At 41.4% G+C, this 21,842-nt stretch overlaps 1 protein-coding gene across 20 annotated transcripts in view; it reads left to right on the top strand.

The window, feature by feature from the left end:
• LOC140424893 (sickle tail protein-like) overlaps positions 1-21,842 on the top strand; it is a 931,095-nt gene that overhangs the window by 906,089 nt on the left and 3,164 nt on the right. For 17 of the 20 annotated variants that reach the window (XM_072508468.1, XM_072508464.1, XM_072508465.1 and 14 more), the window contains 3 exons: positions 12,590-12,709; positions 19,643-19,717; positions 19,857-21,596. In XM_072508468.1, the coding sequence (XP_072364569.1) occupies positions 12,590-12,709; positions 19,643-19,717; positions 19,857-21,596 (1,935 nt within the window). The remainder of the gene's footprint in view (positions 1-12,589; positions 12,710-19,642; positions 19,718-19,856; positions 21,597-21,842) is intronic. The other 3 variants (XM_072508467.1, XM_072508476.1, XM_072508466.1) reach the window with 2 other exon arrangements.

Below are 21,842 nucleotides of genomic sequence, written 5' to 3'. Positions count from 1 at the left end.
TTTTAACTTTCAAAGTGCAAATGTTGTCAAATTCCCAAAGGTTATTTACTGAGACACACTGCATTTTATTTCTTCTAATAGAAGTGTGAATGATGATTCTGAGGCCTTAGATATTTTAAACTTTAATGACTAGAACTATCATAGAATCTGATGCTATTTAATCTAAATCTATCATAGTGTGTTGCTTTGTGTCTCCAAATTAACAGTGTTAGCTCTGGCTTAGTGGGCTGCTCCTGGCAGAAGAGACAAGGCATTGGAATGAGGAACAATGAAGAAAATCAGGGAAAGTTTCCTTGAGGCAGATAATTTAGAAGTCGCATTGACAGAGGGCTGAGAGGTGATAAATCTCAGTTCCGTTATGGATTGAGGAGACCGATGGGAAAAATGAAAGAGAACATACCAGAAACATTTCATTATTACATTTGTGACGAAAGTCAAATATACAACTTTTCATTATAGTTTGGAGATGCATGCAGGGTCTTTAGAAGATTAGCAGTAATCTATGCTATTTCAGCATCCCATAATGCTTTTCTTTTACAATAGTGCTTCAGATCCCAATGTAATGGAAACTGTTGCTTTATATTGCACAATAGAATCCATAGTAATGGAGGTTCCAGAAAATAACTGCATATGCACAGGCTTCCATGTGTGTATTTATCTTGAAATTGGACTTTGTAATTTTGCTTTGGGCTGATGAAACCTCTTTAGTGGTTACGGGGTTTTAAACTATGGGGCTGTGCAGGCAAGTTGGACTGTGCAACCCACTGTCAGCTAGCAAACATGACTACCTCAACATTTGATGACCACATTCTTATCACTTTAGAAAAAAGGAGGGAAGGGATGCCTCGACATGTGCCCAGAACCTTCTTGGATTAGTATCTCAAACTCACTTATTTATTTGCATTGCAATTGGGCGACTGTAGTGGAGTAAGTGGTAAATCAGTATTATTTGAATTCTGCCCTCTGGGATGGTGTACATTACCACTAAGCATCACTCTCCTATTTCATTTGTTTTGCTGTACAGCAGCACAGAATTTTTATGATGGAGGAGGAAGCCATTTGGCCCATCATGTCTGCACAGGCTCTCCAAACGTGCATCGTGACTTAGTGTTTTTCCCCCTTACCCCTGTTTCTATTTAAATAATCATCTAATGCCATCTTGAATGCCTCGATTGGATCTGTCTCCACCACAATTCCATGCAGTGCATTTGAGGCCCGAACAACTCTGTGTGGAAAAAGCTTTCTCACTTCGGATTTGTTTCTTTTGCAAATCATTTTAAATCTGTGCCCTCTCTCGTACTTGATCCTTTTACAAACGGGAACATTTTCTCCCTATCTACTCTGTCCAGCCCCCTCATGGCTTTGAACATCTCTATCAAATCTCCTCTTAGCCTTCTTCTCTCCAAGGAGAACAGTCCCAACCTCTCCAATCTGTCCTCATGACTGAAGTTTCTCACCTGGAACCATTGTTAGAAACCTTTTCTGCACTCTCTGCAACACAAAGACTGCAGGATCAGAAAAGAAACAGACGAAGTAACAAACTGAAGTATGCCACACAGACTAATACCCACGCCAATTTATAAATGGAAATGGCAGTGCCAGAGGCAAGCCTTCAGTGTAAATAAACCAATAACACAGCTGTTGAAGGCACCAAAACAGCCCTTGGTGGGCAGCTTTCTAGGATGCCTTTGGCTATTAACTTGCTGCAGGCGAGTATGAACAGCTGTGACTAGTGCCACTTAGGCTGGTAGTGAGCCATCTTTCACTGATTTTGGGGAATGTGACTGTGAGCATGTTCATGAAGTCAGAGATCCAGGGCGGCACGTTGTGCAGTGGTTAGCACTGCTGCCTCACAGCACTCAGGATCCGGGTTCAATCCTGGCCCTGGGTCACTATCCGTGTGGAGTTTGCACATTCTTCCCGTGCCTGCGTGGGTCTGACCCCCACAACCCAAAAAGATGTGCAGGGGAGGCTAAATTGCCCCTTAATTGGAAAAAAATAATTTGATACTCTAAACTTTTTAAAAATGAAGTCAGAGATCTGGCTTTGTATGCTGGTATGATTGCTTTGTAACATTCCTGCACAATTCATACTTAGTTGCTAAATTTGATCTGCAGCATAAACCATAATTCAGCATTGGGTTTACATTGAATAATAAAACGGATACAGCACGGAGTTCGATTAGCCTCTCATGTCCGTGATGGCTCTTGGCACAAGTTTCTGAATAGTCCTACTCCCCTGCCCTTTCTCCATAGCTCTGCACTTAATTTCTCTTCAGGTGCTGATGCAGTTCCCGTTTAAAAACAAGATAGAATCTGCCTCCACCACACTTCCAGGCAGTGCATTGCAATCACAAAAAGAAAAGTATTTCCTCTTGTGGCAATTTGTTCTTTTGCCAATCACTTTAAATTTTGACCCTTCTGCCCGTAAATAGTTTCTATTGACTCTTCTCGAGACCTCATGGTTTTGAACATATCGAACAAATTTCCTCTTGACCTTCTCTCCTGGGAAAAGAATTACCTCAGCTTCTCCAATCTAGCCACATAACTGAAGTCCCTCATCCATGCAAAGCCCAGAACTGGACACAATCCTTTCGAGACTGAGCTAATGTTTAAAACGGTTCCATCATCACCTCCTTGCTTTTGTCCTCTTGTGTACCTGTAAAGCTCAGGATCCTGAATGCCTATAGAGAGCCACCTTCCAATGTAAACTGTTCAGTAATGAAAACGTAAAATAGTAAGGTATGAGCAATGAAAAGGTAGGGAAGAGGGGAAAAAGTAACTTTCTGGCTGAATCTGTTTTGCGAATCAACAAATTGTTAATATTTATGCCTTTACATAACCAGACTCTGAACTGAAAATTTTAGAAAACCAACTAGCTAGTGAACAGTGCTGTTTGAATGTGTCTCCGAGAAATGTCAGTGGGCTGAGTAGTTGGTTTTGGTGCAGACGAAATTTAGAGTGGGGCAATTGTATTAGCTAAGCTTTTGAAAGGATGTCCACATCAGAACATGTTTGTCAGCTGGTTATTTGATCGCATTTAATGCAACTTCACCGTGAATTATTCATGGCTGTTTCAGCAAACTCTCCTTTTTGCACTTTGTTATTCTTCCTGGCACATGTGCTGTGATTCGTTTGACAAGTGCCATTTGCTGCTTAACATGACAAGAAAAGCTGGGACTGCCATTTGAATGCAGTATTGTGAAATGCCTGTCAGCCCAATTTACCTGCAGTGGGATTTTGGTGAATTGGCTACTGTGAATAAGAAGTTTGCAGCACCTGTTGTGTTGTGTCCCTTTCTTTACTTTGATGGCGAAATTGTTATGCCTGTCTCACTGATGTGTTTTTTGGATCTGAGTGTACTAGGTACATAATACTTTCATGAAGAAAGCCAAATTGTAGTTTGAATAGTCTCAACTGACTGTTTTGCAATGTATATGGAGGAGCTGCATTGAATTCTTATGGTTGAGTTAATCTAATAAAATGACTCAGTCACCTTTCATTAGCATTGTTCAGCTCCTTTCTATATATGACACAGATATCAAATGATAATGGGGCACATATTTCTGATATGACTTCTGGAGTGATGAGGAACACTGGGATTTATGACTGAAATGTGCAGAAATACATCTTGTGACTAGATAAAAGTTTGTCAGATTGAGAGGCTGGATGTATACAGGCTGTGTGGGAACGTTTTTTAAAAAATGGTCAACATTCATGTCAACATTTGATCAAGGAAACTAAGTTCACCCTCTGCAATGTTTTAACATAAGTAATTGAAGAGGGTTTTCTACTCCGTTCCAATTCAGCAGTTAAAACAATTACTTAACCACCACCATATATATATATATATACAAAAGGTATTTTTAAAAACTCAATGCAGATTATGTGGCTTAATAGCATTTGGGAGCCTTGAAAAATGAAATTGTGATTCGTGAGGAAGGGTGTATAGAGCTTGGCTGTTTATGACATGAGAGCCCATGTCTTCCTTCCACAAAACTTAATTGTAAGATTAAAGTTTAATTTTTGGACTGTTGGGCCATACAATTAAAAAAAAAACATTATTGAAAACAATCCACATAGTTGACATTTTTTTTGTGTCAAAATGGTCAGAGGGCAGGTGATTCGCAAATCACAAGAAACACAATTAAAAGCACAGATAGTCTGCAAGCAAGAGTGCCAGCATATAAACAGAATTGGATTTCTCTCAGGAAGTTTGGTTTGTTTATGACATTGTGTAGGCAACAACCGCTTTGCCTAGAGGGAGCCATTGACTCTGAGCATTGACTCTAGAGCAGTTTTGGATGATGCCCAAGAACAGGTTTACTCAGCTGCCTCATTGCTCTTGGAGACTTGGAGCAGAGTAAAGTGGTACCAAACTGAAATGAAAATGGAGTCCAGGTCAGCTTAATAACTTCATAATATTGGAATTGATCAAAGTATGACGATAAAAGTATGATGATCGCAAAAATGGAAAGTACTAGGACAAAAACATCACTGACTAGAAACTGGGTTGGTTCTGATTTTAACAGTTTGGTGGATGAGCAAAGTTGATGGAAGCTTGCATTAATCTTCTCCCTCTTAAAAGTAAAATCCTTCCTTTCAAATATTACCATTTTGGTGGAAAATGTTGTCAAGACAGATTTAAAATGCTTTGAGGCAGCTGGGCAAATGTTTGCGGTAAACCTGTTGCAATGAGCAGTGTGACCATTAACTAGAATAATGTAATTGTAGACCAAACCTCTCAAGACATCCCACTAAGTGCTGTGCAGCTACCTTGTAATCTAATCTTATGATTGTTCAGCTTTCCTGATTTAAGTAGGTGTCATACTGCCACTGTTTGTACTTTCTCTGCAGTAGTACATAAAATAATATTGGCATTTGAAAATATTTTAAGGTAACGTTTAATTATTTTCCATAGAAGCTATGTTCACAATTTTGTTCACATAATGTTCACAGATATAAATTTCTATTGCCGGAGTACTTTGCAGAACAATCTTCCAACTCACAAACATTATACTTCATATTGGATCTGTTGGTAGTTACAATCTTTTACCCAGATAATTTGGACAAAGGACATTGCATTACAGTTAAATTTACCCAATGTATTTGAAACCACAATTTTTGGTAGGCTCCAATTTCAGAAGTCTATCGTTGGAAATAATCCACGTAGTTGACATTTTTCACTGTGTCAGAACAGCTAGAGTTTAGAGGAAATTGATATGTTTTTAGTGGCATAGATTATCCCATTAATCCGTGGTCAGGACCGGGGGCACAAAATGTACCACGAAATAGAAAGTGCATGTCAGCAAGGCAACAGTGATCATGGGAGACTTCAATATGCAGGTGGACTGGGTAAATAATGCTGCCAGTGGACCCAAGGAAAGGGAATTCATTGAATGTTTACAGGAGGGCTTTTTGGAACAGCTTGTGATGGAGCCCACGAGGGAACAGGCCATTCTGGACTTAGTGTTATGTAATGAGCCAGACTTGATTAAAGATCTTAAAGTAAGGGAACACTTAGGAGGCAGTGATCATAATATGGTAGAATTCAATCTCCAATTTGAAAGAAAGAAGGTAGAATCAGATGTAAAGGTGTTACAGTTAAATAAAGGTAACTACAGGGGCATGAGGGAGGAACTGACGAAAATCGACTGGGAGCAGAGCCTAGTGGGAAAGACAGGAGAACAGCAATGGCAGGAGTTTCTGGGAGTAATTGAGGACACAGTACAGAGGTTCATCCCAAAGAAAAGAAAGGTTATCAGAGGGGGGATTAGGCAGCCATGGCTGACAAAGGAAGTTAGGGAATGCATCAAAGCAAAAGAGAAAGCCTATAATGTGGCAAAGAGTAGTGGGAAGTCAGAAGATTGGGAAGGCTACAAAAACAAACGGAGGATAACAAAGAGAGAAATAAGGAAAGAGAGGATCAATTATGAAGGTAGGCTAGCCAGTAACATTAGGAATGATATTAAAAGTTTCTTTAAATACATTAAAAACAAACGGAGGCAAAAGTAGACGTTGGGCCGCTCCAAAATGATGCTGGTAATCTCGTGATGGGAGACAAGGAAATAGCTGAGGAACTGAATAAGTACTTTGCGTCAGTCTTCACAGTAGAAGACATGAGTAATATCCCAACAATTCAGGAGAGTCAGAGGGCAGAGTTGAATATGGTAGCCATCACAAAGGAGAAAGTGCTCGAGAAACTAAGAGGTCTAAAAATTGATAAATCTCCGGGCCCAGATGGGCTACATCCTAGAGTTCTAAAGGAGATAGCTGAAGAAATAGTGGAGGTGTTAGTTATGATCTTTCAAAAGTCACTGGAATCAGGGAAAGTCCCAGAGGATTGGAAAATCGCTGTTATAACCCTCCTGTTCAAGAAGGGAACAAGGAAAACAATGGAAAATTATAGGCCAATTAGCCTAACCTCGGTTGTTGGCAAGATTCTAGAATCCATTGTTAAGGATGAGATTTCTAAATTCTTGGAAGTGCAGGGTCGGATTAGGACAAGTCAGCATGGATTTAGTAAGGGGAGGTTGTGCCTGACAAACCTGTTAGAGTTCTTTGAAGAGATAACAAATAGGTTAGACCAAGGAGAGCCAATGGATGTTATCTATCTTGACTTCCAAAAGGCCTTTGATAAGGTGCCTCACGGGAGACTGCTGAGTAAAATAAGGGCCCATGGTATTCGAGGCAAGGTACTAACATGGATTGACGATTGGCTGTCAGGCAGAAGGCAGAGAGTTGGGATAAAAGGTTCTTTTTCGGAATGGCAGCCGGTGACGAGTGGTGTCTCGCAGGGTTCAGTGTTGGGGCCACAGCTGTTCTCTTTATATACTAACGATCTAGATGACGGGACTGGGGGCATTCTGGCTAAGTTTGCCGATGATACAAAGATAGGTGGAGGGGCAGGTAGTATGGAGGAGGTGGGGAGGCTGCAGAAAGATTTAGACAGTTTAGGAGAGTGGTCCAAGAAATGGCTGATGAAATTCAACGTGGGCAAGTGCGAGGTCTTGCACTTTGGAAAAAAGAATAGAGGCATGGACTATTTTCTAAACGGTGACAAAATTCATAATGCTGAAGTGCAAAGGGACTTGGGAGTCCTAGTCCAGGATTCTCTAAAGGTAAACTTGCAGGTTGAGTCCGTAATTAAGAAAGCAAATGCAATGTTGTCATTTATCTCAAGAGGCTTGGAATATAAAAGCAGGGATGTACTTCTGAAGCTTTATAAAGCATTAGTTAGGCCCCATTTAGAATACTGTGAGCAATTTTGGGCCCCACACCTCAGGAAGGACATACTGGCACTGGAGCGGGTCCAGCGGAGATTCACACGGATGATCCCAGGAATGGTAGGCCTAACATACGATGAACGTCTGAGGATCCTGGGATTATATTCATTGGAGTTTAGGAGGTTGGGGGGAGGTCTAATAGAAACTTACAAGATAATGAATGGCTTAGATAGGGTGGACGTAGGGAAGTTGTTTCCATTAGCAGGGGAGACTAGGACCCGGGGGCACAGCCTTAGAATAAAAGGGAGTCACTTTAGAACAGAGATGAGGAGAAATTTCTTCAGCTAGAGAGCGGTGGGGCTGTGGAATTCATTGCCACAGAGGGTAGTGGAGGCCGGGACGTTGAGTGTCTTTAAGACAGAAGTTGATAAATTCTTGATTTCTCGAGGAATTAAGGGCTATGGAGAGAGAGAGCGGGTAAATGGAGTTGAAATCAGCCATGATTGAATGTTGGAGTGGACTCGATGGGCCGAATGGCCTTACTTCCGCTCCTATGTCTTATGGTCTTATTAATCCGTGGCTGTATTTTTCTACTTTATTTTTATAAAAAGAAATCTAGCTTTTTACCCACTTCTTTCAGCTAATTCTGAAGTCCTTATCTGTTTCGTTCTATTTATTAAACTTTGAGAGTCTACACAGATCCTGCATAGAAGGAAATAAATGTACATAAGGAATTTCAGGCCTTCAGGCAATGAATAAATAAATTTATAATTGGGATGTTTAACATTATCTCAGTGATAGCGTCATGGGATGTAAGAGTCATGCTTACAAGAAGTGTAGACTACATAAAAAAGGCTATCAATTTGTTATGAATTAAACTATTCTGGTTCAGCTGTGGAATGATTTCTAATGAATTCTAAAATGAAACACGTGGGGCGGGTTTCTCTGTCCCGCTGCGCCGGATTTCTGGTTCAGCACGCCGGCGGGATGCTCCGTTTCGCTGGCGGGTCAATGGGGTTTCCCATTGTGGGGCAGCCCCACGCCGTCGGGATATCCCGGGCTGCCGGCAAAATGTAGCATCCCGACGGCAGAGAATTCACCCCTTATATTAAAGACAGATATTCAGCGTTGGCGGTACGGTAGCACAGTGGTTAGCACTGTTGCTTCACAACACCAGGGACCCAGGTTCGATTCCCGGCTTGGGTCACTGCCTGTGTGGAATGTGCACATTCTCCACATGTCTGCGTGGGTTCCTCCGGGAGCCCCAGTTACCTCCCACAGTCCAAAGACGTGTGAATAAGGTGGATTGGTCACGCTAAATTTCCCAGTAGCATCCAAAGATTAGGTGGGGTTGCTGGGTTACCGGGATAGGGTGGAGGTGTGGGCTTAGGTCGGGTGCTCTTTCAGGGGCTGATGTAGACTCTATAGGCTGAATGGCCTCCACCTCCACTGTAAATTTTATGATTTGGCACCTGTCTATGGTTTAATGTCTTATAAAGAATAAACGGTTTCATGGAAATAATATGTATTATCAGCAGCTTGTGAAGTTCAGAAAGTAATGTTTATGTGCAAATTCAATTGAAATACAAATCTGTTTATAAGGAAGGTGATTTTTGGCATTCTGTCCTCTGTAAAATTGATGTTGGTATTTTGAATGCACTCGACTTAGTTGCTGAACTGTAAATAGTAAAAGTTGCCTATTTACATTTAATGCATTTTTTTACTGATTAGTTTTGTGATATCCAAAGTTATGTTTGACAAATTTTGGTTTTGAAGCAAATCTTGGAATTGTCCTATTGTATGCTATGAATTGGAAGCTGACATTCTACCAGTGTCTGCGTGGGTCTCACCCCCACAACCCCAAAAAAGATGTGCAGGGTAGGTGGATTGCCACGCTAAATTGCCCCTTAATTGGAAAAAAGAAGAATTGGGTACTCTAAAATGATTTAAAACAATGAATTGGAAGCTGACCTCTGCCATAAAGAACAAATTGCATTTATTTTGCACCTCACATGACTTGAGGACACCCCAAGATGATTACAGCCAATTAAGTACTTTGAACTATAATCATTTTTGCAATGTAGGAATAGGGGGAGGCGATGGCATACTGGTAATGACACTGGACTAGCAATCCAAATTGCAAATGCGCTGGAGACATGGGTTCTAATCCTGCCATGGCATAAAAAATTGAATTAAAAACTAGTCTCCATAGTAGTGGCCATGAAACCATTGTTGATTATCGTGCTATCAAAACATCTGGTTCACTAATGCTCTTTAGGGAAGGAATTATTACATGTGACTCTTAAATGCCCTTTGAAATGATCTAGAAAGCGACTCTGTTGTATCAAACTATTGTTGATGGCTCTCAGCACCCCCGTGGATAATTATTTTGAGTTTTAAGATTTGTTTGGAGTCTATCACATTTAGCATGATGGTAGTGCCACACAACATAATGGAGGGTATCCTCAGTGTGAAGACAGAACTTCACTGGGCGACACGGTAGCACAGTGGTTAGCACTGCTGCTTCATGGCACCAAGGACCCGGGGTCAATCCCGGGTTGCTGTCTATGTGGAGTTTGCACATTCTCCCCGTGTCTGCATGGTTCGCGCCCCCACAACCCAAGATGTACAGGGTAGGTGGATTGGCCACGCTAAATTGCCCCTTTATTGGAAAAATTATAAAAGACGTAACTACGTCTCCACAGGGACAGTACGGTGGTCACTCCTACCAATACTGTCATGGTCTGGTGCATCTGTGACAGATAAATTGGTGAGGACAAAATCAAGTATGTTTTTTGCTGGTTCCCTCACCCAGTTAAGCCTTTTAGAGCTCACCTAGATTGGTCTGTGTTGTACTACCAAGCGACTCTGGGCGATGGACATTGAAATCAGGAAGTCGAGCATTCAGTTGCAGAGGGAGGAGCCAAGTCCTAGGTTTTGGAGCTTTGATATTCACAAAATGGGTGAAACGTCTGTACAGTGCTCTCATGGAGAGTGTGCAGACTATCACCACCAGCTCTAAATACCATCAGCTGCACAGAGGCACAAGGCAGGGATCCCGGCTGCCCCTGCTGCTATTCGCCACAGTGGTGAAAAACTGGAAGGGGATCCAGACGGGAGTCAGAGCACAGAGTCACTCTATGTGGATGACCTGCCCCTCTGCGTCACAGACTCCCAAAGCAGCATGGAAGGGATCATGGCGCTCCTGAAAGAGTTTGGAGCTTTTCGGGCTACAAACTCAACCTGAACAAAAGTGACATTTTTCCCAGTGAATCCACAGGGGAGAGGGGCAGAGCTGGAGGGTCTGTTATTTAAACAAGCCCTTGGGTGGCATGGTAGCACAGTGGTTAGCACGGTTGCTTCACAGCACCAGGGTCCCAGGTTCGATTCCCGGCTTGGGTCGCTGTCTGTGTGGAGTCTGCACATTCTCCCTGTGTCTGCGTGGGTTTCCTCCGGGTGCCCGGGTTTCCTCCCACAAGTCCTGAAAGACATGCCGTTAGATAATTTGGACATTCTGAATTCTCCCTGTGTACCGAACAGATGCCGGAATGTGGCGACCAGGGACTTTTCACAGAAACTTCATTGCAGTGTTAATGTACGCCTACTTGTGACAATAAATATTATTATTATTCTGTGCCCTTGCCATCCTCGATGTTTCTTTCAAGTGGTGTTCAACATGGGCGAGTAGTGATTCGGCAGTTACAGGAAGAGAGTATATGACAACCATCAGGGGGGTTTCCTTGTCCATGTTTGACATGATGCCATGAGACTTCATGGGGTCCACCGTCTATGTTTAGGACTCCCAAGGCCACCTCCTCCTGTCTGTATATCACTGTGCCACCCCATCCGTAATTGTGATGGTGGTGTCTTGAACATTGTCTGTAAGGTACAATTCCGTGAGTATGAATATGCCAGGCTGCTGCTCGACTCGTCTGTAGACAGCTCTCCCAATTTTAGCACAAGTCCCCGATGTTAGTAAGGAGGACTTTGAAGGGCCGACCAGGCTTGGTGTATCATTGTCATTTACAGTGTCTAGGTTGATGTTGGTGAGATGCATGGGAACACCACCATCTGTGAGTTCTGCTTCAAGTCACACATTATCCTGACTTGGAACTGTATTGCTGTTGCTTCACTGTCACTGGATCAAAATCCTGGGACTCCCTCCCTAACAGTGATATGGGTGTAGCTACGCAACATGGACTGCAATGGTTCAAGAAGGTGAGCCACCACTACCTTCTCAAGGGCAATTAAGGATGGGCAACAAATGCTGGCCCACATCCCATGAATGATTAAAAGAAAATCGCAACAGCCAAATTGTGAAGAGTAAACTCCCACAAGCAACAATGCAATAATGACCAGAGTGTCCTCTTTAGAGGTTCTGGTTGAGATAAACATTGGTCAGGAGGACATGGGAGAACAACTTCTCTCTTCTCATCATGAAGTCTTTTACATTTTTAAAAACTCGTTCATGGGTTAAAAAATGAACGAGCTAAAAAAACTCGTCACTGGCCAGCATTTATTGCCCATTCCAGAGGGAAAAGAGTCAACCACATTGCTGTGGATCTGGAGTCACATGGAGGCCAGACCAGGTAAGGACAGCAGATTTCCTTCCCTAAAAGTCATTAGTGAACAGGTGAGGTTTTACAACAGTTGACAATGGTTTTGTGGTCATCATTAGACTTTTAATTCCAGATTTCTTATTGAATTCAAATTTCACCATTTTCTGTGGTGGGATTCGAGAGTCTCTGGATTACTAGTCCAGCAACAATATCACTGCGTCACCGCCTCCCCTGCCTGAAGGGACAATCAGGGGCTCCATTTTCTGTCTTACCCGAAGGACGACACCTCTGACAGAGCAACTCCATCAATACTGCACTCGAGTGCCAGCCGAGACCTTGTGCTCACCCTTTGGAGTCGGATTTGAACCCTCGACCTTCTGAGTCAGAGGTATTAGCGTTCCTAACTGACCCACCCACAGCTGACAACTATTTGGACAACTAAACAGAATTCTCAACAAATTGCAGAATTTTCTGGCATCCAGTAAACTCAAACCAGCTATCTTTGCATTTAAGTTCTTCAAAGATATTGTTAGTGATGAAGCTGAGCAGTTAGCTGTTGAATTAGTAATAAACCGCCAAAGGCCAATTCATCGATCAACTGTTGAGGTCAAAATATTTTCTTTTTAATCTCAAGAGACAGAAAGCATTTGACAGCGTTTTAAAAAAAATTGTGGTGTTTTTTTTCCTCCCCGTGTAAACTCTGATGTTGTGTCTTAGCTCCATAAAATGAAATTTCTGGACTCTGCAGTAAGCTGATATGTGGTTGATTTTTTTTTGGCTAACATCCTGGTCTTTAATCTCTCAGGCTTTCCAAAAATGTTCAGTTATGGATGTAAGTTCAAAAACAGTTGTTGAACAGCCGAAAGTTGAAATGCAAGCCAGAGATGTAAGGTCCACAGCATTATTATCAGCCAAAGAAAAGAAGGTAACATCTATGGTATCGAATGTGAGCTTGCTGTATCATAATCTTTTCCGCTTCAATACTAACCCACTACTCTCTATTTTAATTTCTATAGCTCTATGAAACCTACATGCTTTCCAAATAATTCCTTATTAAAAGTGTTACCGAAAATTCAGTTCGCAGGATTGGATTAAATATTAAACTAAAATAATCTTGATTACCTTTTCTTTTATTTTGAAAACTTGCCTGTTACACATTTTCAAAACAGTGGCACAGAATACTCACTGAGAGTGCAGGCATTTGGCCCATCTGTGCTAGCTCTTTGGAAAAAGCTACCCAATTCACCTCACATCACTGCTCTTCCACGATAGCACTGAAATCTCCTCCCCCTTTCATTCAGTGCCATTTTGATTTATAAGTATTGTCAAACATGTAAAGTAAATAATACTTGCCTAGCATTGCTACATGTCGGTAAGACAACTATCATCCCACTTTCATTGATTTTGAACTCCCATTTAGTAGCTCATTGTGGGGTGACTGGAAAATGGAACCTACAGGTTGTCCCAGATTTATACATATGTTGTACCACCACGCTGCCCAATAGTCCTGAATATGTTCCTGCATTTAGTTTCTTCATAATCTACCCCATTCTGAAAAGTGAAAAAAAGCCATCAGGATCTTATCCCTACAACACGGCCATCGATCTGCACCGACCCTCTGAATGAGCACCCGACCTCCGCCCCCCCCCCCCCCCCCCCCCCCGTAACCCAATAAACTAACTTGCACATCTTTGGACATTAAGGGACAATTTAACATGGCCAATCCACCTAACCTGCACAACTTTGGACTGTGGAAGTACACCGGAGCACCCGGCGGAAACCCATGCAGATACTGGGAAAACGTGCAAACTCCACACAGACAGCTACCCAAGGCTGGAATTGAACGTCAGTCCCCGGCGCAGTGAGGCAGCAGTGCTAACCAATGAGCCACCCTAGTATGCATATGACTCTAATCTAGGAAATAATGTTTTACATGTGGATAGTTTTGGTGTGCATCATGTGTATCTCATCAGAAAGAATGTTGTCTTTATAGTTTGGTAACCAGGAAGATGGAGTTCTTTAACATTTAGAAACAAAAGTTCAATTAAAATTGAAATGATAAAGTCAAACTGCAGAGATCTTGGGTGAAATTCTCCTACCCGCCCCGCCACATTTCTGCGTCGACCGGCCGGCGGGAGTCTCCGTAACACCGGCCGGTCAATGGGGTTTCCCATTGTGGGGCAGCCCCACGCCGTCGGGAAACCCCCCGGTGCCGGCAGAACGGAGACTCCCGCCGGCGGAGAATGACGCCCCTTATTTCAAAATGACCCCTTCTTTGGCAAGGTAAAGTTCTAAAAAAGATTAAGATCCTGCTTTACCCAAAAGGTTATGATTATTTCCATTTGCTGGGGATTGATACTCTTTAAACATGAAGGCTGCTGTTGCCAGTAGATAAAACTTTTGATTCATTTGCTTGAAAAAAAAATTCTGATTATTGAATTCTTTGCAGTCTTCTGTCTGCTATCATCCAGTTAAATTGGTGAAGGACAGCAAAACATCAAAAGCGTGTTTTACATTGAAATTTTGGATAGTTTTGAAACTGAACTAAAATACATGTATTTCCTGAGAATGGATAAAATAGTTCTGCTAAATCATAACCATAGGATTGAAGGAAACCTCAAAATACTCGGGAATCTGACCATGTAATACAACACTTTGTTACAGATAGTAAGGGTGTGGGGGGTGGGGTGGGAGGTTATCTAAACAGCCCTGATTTCTCCTCTCGCAACTCATCCGTAAACAGAAATATGTTTTCGATTTGCTTCTTTCTTTATAAGCATTGGGGTATTTCCCAAACACACTATTTTGGTGTGATCCGATTTCTATTAATGATCACCAAACAAATCCATTTTGGGGTGAACTCAAAGGGTTAGTTTATTTGCACACACTCGAAATGCAGGGAGGGGGCCCCACATATCCCCTTGTGCACTTGTACAGTAAAAGGGAGATGGAGAAAAGAAAGATTTCCAGGGCAATGGCCACAGAGGGGAATTATCATTTCACATGTGTCCAAAATCAAAGTCCAATGAGGTATTCCTTTTGAGAGGTTGGCAGATTGAAAACAAATGCTGTATAATTCACTTTCACATTGGAGTTGACTTCACACAAGGAGCTAGGCACGCAGAGATGATTCAGGCTTGTAGTCGATATACAGAGGTTCCAGCAGAACCAGTGTTCAATCTGGGCAGGACCTCTTTTCTGTGCTGCTGCTTGTAGATGATAAAATAGCATACTGAAGTTTTTTTCAGTACAGCAGGGCAATATTCCTGGTTACACAAGTCAGAGGACTATGTCACATGAATCATACCTCTTCACAATATATTTGATAAAAGGTGTAAATTCCCCCGTCTGGGTTCCCGAGATGGTTAAATAGGAATTTTCCATTCTGGCGACCAGTTGAATGATGTGTAAATTTGGTGGATTGGCCATGCTAAATTACCCCCCTTAGGCTGGGGTTACATGGAGGAGGATTGAGCTTAAATAGGGTGGCCTTTTGAATGGTCGGTGCAAACCTGATGGGCCAAATGGCCTCTTTCTGTGCTGTAGAGATTTTATGAAGGCTGCAGGGTCCTTTGTCCAACCTGATGGATAGGCTCCAGCTGACCAGACTGGTTTATGAAATGCAAATGGACTCTTTGTTCTCTTTGAATTTGGTCTGCCGTCTCCAGGGGGCCATTATTGTCTCTTCAGAGTCAAGCGGGTGCACGTATCTGTGGTATTGTCATGATTGCTCCTTTTGTTCAGGATAGGTATAGATTCAACCATTTTAAAGGTCTTTGTCTAGTTTTAAACATTTTTAGAAATTAGCCATGAAAAAAGTATATAGGACAAAATCTTCTGTCCTTGGCTGGGATTTTCTGGTGCCGGTGAGAGTCGAATCTTGATGTAAATTATAAAATTAATATATGGATAGTTAATATATTATAATGCAGATTCTGCAAACTTTCTGTTTTGAACCACACACGTTTTCATGAAACTAATACCTCACACATTGGGTGAGACTCTCTGGTTTTGTCTGTGGTGGAACTGCCGCGAGCGGGAACAGAAAATTTGGCATTCCAGCCAAAACGCCATTCACTCTCACAATCATGACAATACCACAGACACTTGTTTTATTTCTGTTAGCCTTACTGGTCCCATTCACGGAGTTCCTCACAGTCTGTACTCTGTACTGTGGCCCTTTTTGATTTTAGACTTTGGTTTCCCTGCCTTTCACTTTTCCCCTTACTGCCTTGTGTTTCTGTCCCCACTTTACTTCCCTGCGACTTCCTGCATCGGTTCTCATTACCCGCCATATTAGCTTAAACCCTCCACAACAGCACTAGCAAACACTCTCCCTTGGAAATTGGTTCCAGTCCTGCTTAGGTGCAGACCCTCAGGTTTGTACTGGTTTCACCTCCCCCAGAACCGGTTCCAATGTCCCAAGAATTTGAATCCCCCCCTCTTGCACCATCTCTCAAGCCACGTATTCATCTTATCTATCCTGACATTCCTACTCTGACTAGCACGTGGCACTGGTAGCAATCCTGAGATTACTACCTTTGAGGTCCTACTTTTTGGTTTTAAATCCTAACTCCCTAAATTCAGCTTGTAGGACCTCATCATGTTTTTTACCTATATCATTGATGCCTATATGCACCATGACAGCTGACTGTTCACCTTCCCCCTCCAGAATGTCCTGGAGCCACCCTGAGACATCCTTGACCCTTGCACCAGGAAGGCAACATACCATCCTGGAGTCTCGTTTGCGTCCTCAGAAACGCCTGTCTATTCCTCTTACCATTGAGCCCCCTATCACTATAGCTCTGCCACTCTTTTTAACTGCCCTCCTGTACAGTAGAGCCAGCCACGGTACCATGAACCTGGCTCCTGCCACCTTCCCCTGGTGAGCCATCTACCCCAACAGTATCCAAAACGGTGTACCTGTTTTGGAGGGAGATGACCGCAGGTAACCCCTGCACTGCCTTTCTACTCTTCCTCTGTCTGGGGGTCGCCCATTTCCTATCTCCCACACTAATTTTTAACTGCAGTGTGACCAACTCACTGAACGTGCTATCCACGACTTCCTCAGCATCGTGGATGCTCCAAAGTGAATCCATCCGCAGCTTTAGAGCCTTTAAGCGGTCTAACAGGAGCTGCAGTTGGAGACCTCTTGCATGTGAAGGGACCAGGGACACCAGAAGGGTCCCTGAATTCCCACATCGCACAAGAGGAACATGACACGGATCGACACATCTTGCTGCTCCAAATGCTTCTCCACCCATTCCAAAGTCCCGCGAAGAGAGACTACTGCTCCCTCAATCGACTGGGACCAGTCTTCTTGCATCTCTTGCCAATGGTGCCTAAACTCCCCTTTTGATAAATTCCATGGAGTGCTCCACAGGCAATGGGTAGGCGATGACGACGCTCCCGACTCTGCCAAGATCTCAGTTACTGTGCCATGTGGATCCTTCACCTCTTGAGCCAAGGCTTTACTCAAATTTTTCCGGATGTTAAAACCGACCAACATTCCGCTTTGGAGGAGAAACCCAACTTCCTCCACTTATTTTGCACTTTTTACAAACAAAATGCCCATTAGCCAGGTCGAAAGGGCCAAAACTGAGGACTGCAAGCAGGAGCCACCTTATGTGCAACCGATCAGCTCATGGCCACAACCAGAAGTCTAATGTCCTATTTTCAACCTTGTAGAATCAAAGCATATCCGTGCTGAGAACTAAGGTCCAATTCTCTGCTTGGGTCACTGTCTGTGCGGAGTCTATGACAAAGATTAATATTATTATTATTAACATGTATCCTTCCTTTTGGTTTTGTAAGTGAATTACATTCCATTACAAATATGCAATTCAATGGCACTAGCTCAAGGTGGCTCGGAGATTAGGCTATGCAGAGTTTTCCAATGGCTTAGAATGTTAGGGCAATTTTACGTATGCTTAAAATTAATCCTTAGATTGCCAACATGCTATAGTGTTCAACATACTGTTCCAGTAATCTATAGGGACTGTATGCCTTGTAGATAATTTTATATTGTAAACAGCCTTGATTTTCCTGGCTGATGGAGAGACCTGTTCTTATATGGTTTGCTCCATGCTTGTCGTGGGAAGGCTCCCAGTTAACCCTACTGGTTTAGCTCTACTATACTTATTTACTCTCTTAAGCCAAGCTGTCTGTTATCATAACCAAAAAAACAAGGGGCCAGAGCTCCTTTTAAATGGGTTTGAACATTGATAAAATATTTTTAAAAGAGTGGTTTTACACTTCAATTTACATAGTTTAAATTCTGTAGTAGACATGCTTCTCCATCATTAGACCAGGGGTAACAATTTGACGAGCTCTTGATTAGGTACAAACATTAATAAAATAATACTGATTATTTAATGTAAATTAAGTGCGTTCCATGTAGCAAGATTGTCAAAAATATTACTGGACAGGCAAAAAGTACTTAAAATACGTCATTTCATCAAAGGGTGTTTTTGCAAATTTTTAACAAAAAAACTGCATGAAACCAACGCACCTCATTCACAAATGCATAATTTAAAGGCTTCAATTTTAACCTGTCAGTAAAACATTTAAATTTCCTTGTTGCAGTTTGTAAGAAAACAGGGAAAATCGCAGCTACTAATTCATTGCAACCCCTATTATCCGAACATGCTCTATGCTGCTGTGTTGCACAGCATGCATTAACGTTGCTTTACAAAATAAATCTTGAGCCTAATTTTTGAAGCTACTGTTATTTTGAAAAGTAGCACTAATTTTGTGTTTCCTGGTCAGTTATATAATGTAAGTTTGAAGTGCTGCTTGTTTGATTGTGGTGCAGAGTTGTGTGTGTATAATCTATTTTTAAACATCTGTGTTTTTAATTTTGAATGATTTTCATGTAGCTTGTTAGAGTAGGAATTGAGGCACTATTTTAATTTTTATTATCTAGATAGTTTTAAAAATGCTGTAATGGAGGGCTTGGTCTGAGGGATAGATTATTATAATAAAAAGGAATATTGTCCCTACAGAAAATGAAAAGGATGTGTCTAAAAGCCAGACTTTTCTTGGTTTGTCACAGAAAATTCAAACACAGTCTGAAGAATAACTGTTGGCTGTATTTCATTATGCTCTTATTACCTTTACTGATTTGTGTCTGGATTTCTGGCGCTAGATAAAGTTGATGCTGAAAAAGACGATAAACATTTGTGAACTGGGAGAATTAACTTTTATAAAAATTGATATCACAGATGTCTAACAATTTCAAACCTGAATTAGATATTTAGTTTGCTGTGCATGGCATGATGCCCATTTCTACAAAGGTGTTCCTGCTACAAAATGTAATTAATTTTTAATATAAATTTTGTTAGCTTCTTTTAGCTTGGCTTTAGAGCACCTAGCTATTACTATTGTTCTTCTGTGTTTGGAGCTTTGACTATTGGTGATAGGCTTTGGTTCTGCCATTGTTTCTTTTTAAAGTTTCAAATCTGATTGAGGTGACTAATTAAACATTTGCTCTACCTGCAATAACTGCCTTTTACCAATCTTCAGATAATTTGGTGGTTTTCAGTTATAACGCACCTATTTTGCATCATTGGTTTTATTTCACGTATGTTTAATCTGGCATTAATTACTCTAAAATCTCTACTCTTTTATTCTTCAAAAAGAAAAGTAAAGCTACACGCAGATATTTTTGTCAGTGTACATGAGATATTTTTAGTTACATAATGTATTTGTAATAGAGTGAAGAGCAGCAGATGTGTTATAAGTCCAATGTGTATTGCAGATCTTAAATTGTAGTTAAAGCTGCTCTGCTTAACTACAGTTCACGTTTGGTCTGCAGAGCATTTGTTGTGCAATAACTTGTTATAATGAAATATCCTAGCAGAGATCAGGCATTTGCGATGAACAAGCCATCTGTGCAGAGAATGAAGACAAGGCTCTGCTGGACTCTACAGCGGTAAGTAACATAAAATGGTGGCATTTGAGAGCACTTTTGTGTTATAAATTATTAATATTGATTATATTCCATGGATATTTTGATTCAAAGAAAATGTAGAATATTCTTGCAATTGTATATTTTCTTTTTGTTTTTGCAGGCATCTTGTGATGCGCCGATGACCTCCAATGTGTTTATATTCCACAATGTTCATTCTCAAATCGAGTTTCAATTGCAGAATGAGACTTCTGAGCCTTCACAGCACACAAAGGATACATTGAAATACCTAGAAGATGAAGAGAAATCTGTGCCGGATAAAATGCATGTTGTTCATCAACCTGTTCAAATAAGGAAAGATACCCAACCGGAGAAAGAGTATATGCCTGCAATTAAAAAATATGAATCCGTTGTAGAAGTTGAAGCAGAAAACAGGTTGCAAATTTTAGACTCCGAGTGTACAGTGGATAACTCAGTGCGTGCAAATACTTCAAAATCTGAGGAGGTTGTTGGGCAGAGTGTTCACTCTCCAATTATGAGAACACGTATGACAATACCTGTGGTACAGCAATCCACTACAATTCTGGACCAACATGATTCAGTTCCTAATAAATCTGATTATCAAGAATGTGAAATGCCATCAGCAGACACAAATTATCAGAAGGAAAACTATAGCCAACAGGTAATATTGAGACAGAAGACCTCCAAAAAATCTACAGTCAGATATTTGGACGATGTTGATTCTTCAAATTCCTCTGGAGAAGAGTCTCCATCAAGTGATAACATAGCATTTATGATTACAAACACTGAAGTCCAGGCTCTGTCCAGTGGAGAAGTAAATGATATCGTGAACAGAAAAGGAGAAGATATTCATACAGTGAATGTAGATGCAAATCGTGAAATGACAACAGGCCAAAGTAGATATCAGGAGGCTGGGAACGAAGACCCAGTGCTTTTCACAGATAAAAAGCCAGTAATTATTATCTTTGATGAACCAATGGACATCCGGTCAGCTTACAAAAGATTATCAACAGTATTTGAGGAATGTGATGAAGATTTAGAAAGGATGATGGCAGAAGAGAGGATAGATGAAGAGAATGAAGCTTCTGACATTTCTAGTGATACTGAAGCATTAGCCGAATCTACAATGGATGACGATAACATGCATTCAAACAAAATTTCTTCTACTGTGGATTCGGCAACAAGTCCGGTATGCAATAAATTTGGTGGCCATGGACATGACATCCACCTTGGCTCTGCTGAAATTAAGGCAACAAAAGAAAGTAAATCTGATGTAACCGAAAATGATGACTCAAAATCAGATAGTGCAGAGAGTTTGTTTGCCAATAAGGCTGATACCAAGAAGAAGTTTAAATTCAAATTCCCCAAAAAACAACTTGCAGCTCTGACCCAAGCTATTAAAACAGGCACAAAGACTGGGAAGAAAACGCTGCAGGTAGTGGTTTATGAAGATGAGGAGGAACTTGATGGGACAGTGAAGCAGCACAAAGAAGCTAAAAGGTTTGAGATTGTACAATCAAACAGCAAAGATGAAGCCTCTCCTAAAGCCGCACAATCAAGGATACAAAACACTGATGCGGTATCTAATTCGTTTAGAACAGATCAGATTCGGAAAAACACCTATAAGACCTTGGATAGTCTTGAACAAACAATCAAACAATTAGAAACAACAATCAGTGAAATGAGCCCAAAGATAGCAGAACAGGAGGAAGAATACACAATCTGCCCTTCACAAAGCTGTGAATTATTTCAAGGGGCTGTGTCAAAGGATGAAACCAAATCTACTGATCAGCAATTGCTTTCCACTGCAAAGACACCTCAAAACACCAAGACCAAACCACCACTACTTCCAAAAATCTCCACAAAAGCAAGTGAATCACAGGTGTCCTATTGCATTCTTTATTGTCTGCTTCATGCGGGTGACGTGACTTCCTTTTCTGGTATCTTAACAGCTGAAGCATAATTGGCTAATGGTTTGCTGGACAATGGTGTTGGGGAAAACTATTGTTTATTAATCTGACTGATGCAGTTTTGCAATTTGATTTTTGTTGATTGGAAGTGTAACATTGCTTTGGTCTAACTCAGTGTTTGACCTTCAGGTAATATATAAGCTTCTTGTAAAATAACT

The sequence above is a fragment of the Scyliorhinus torazame genome, chromosome 6 (genome assembly GCF_047496885.1).
Source record: "Scyliorhinus torazame isolate Kashiwa2021f chromosome 6, sScyTor2.1, whole genome shotgun sequence".
Lineage (NCBI taxonomy): Eukaryota > Metazoa > Chordata > Chondrichthyes > Carcharhiniformes > Scyliorhinidae > Scyliorhinus > Scyliorhinus torazame.
This window is presented reverse-complemented; position numbering and strand designations above follow the sequence as displayed.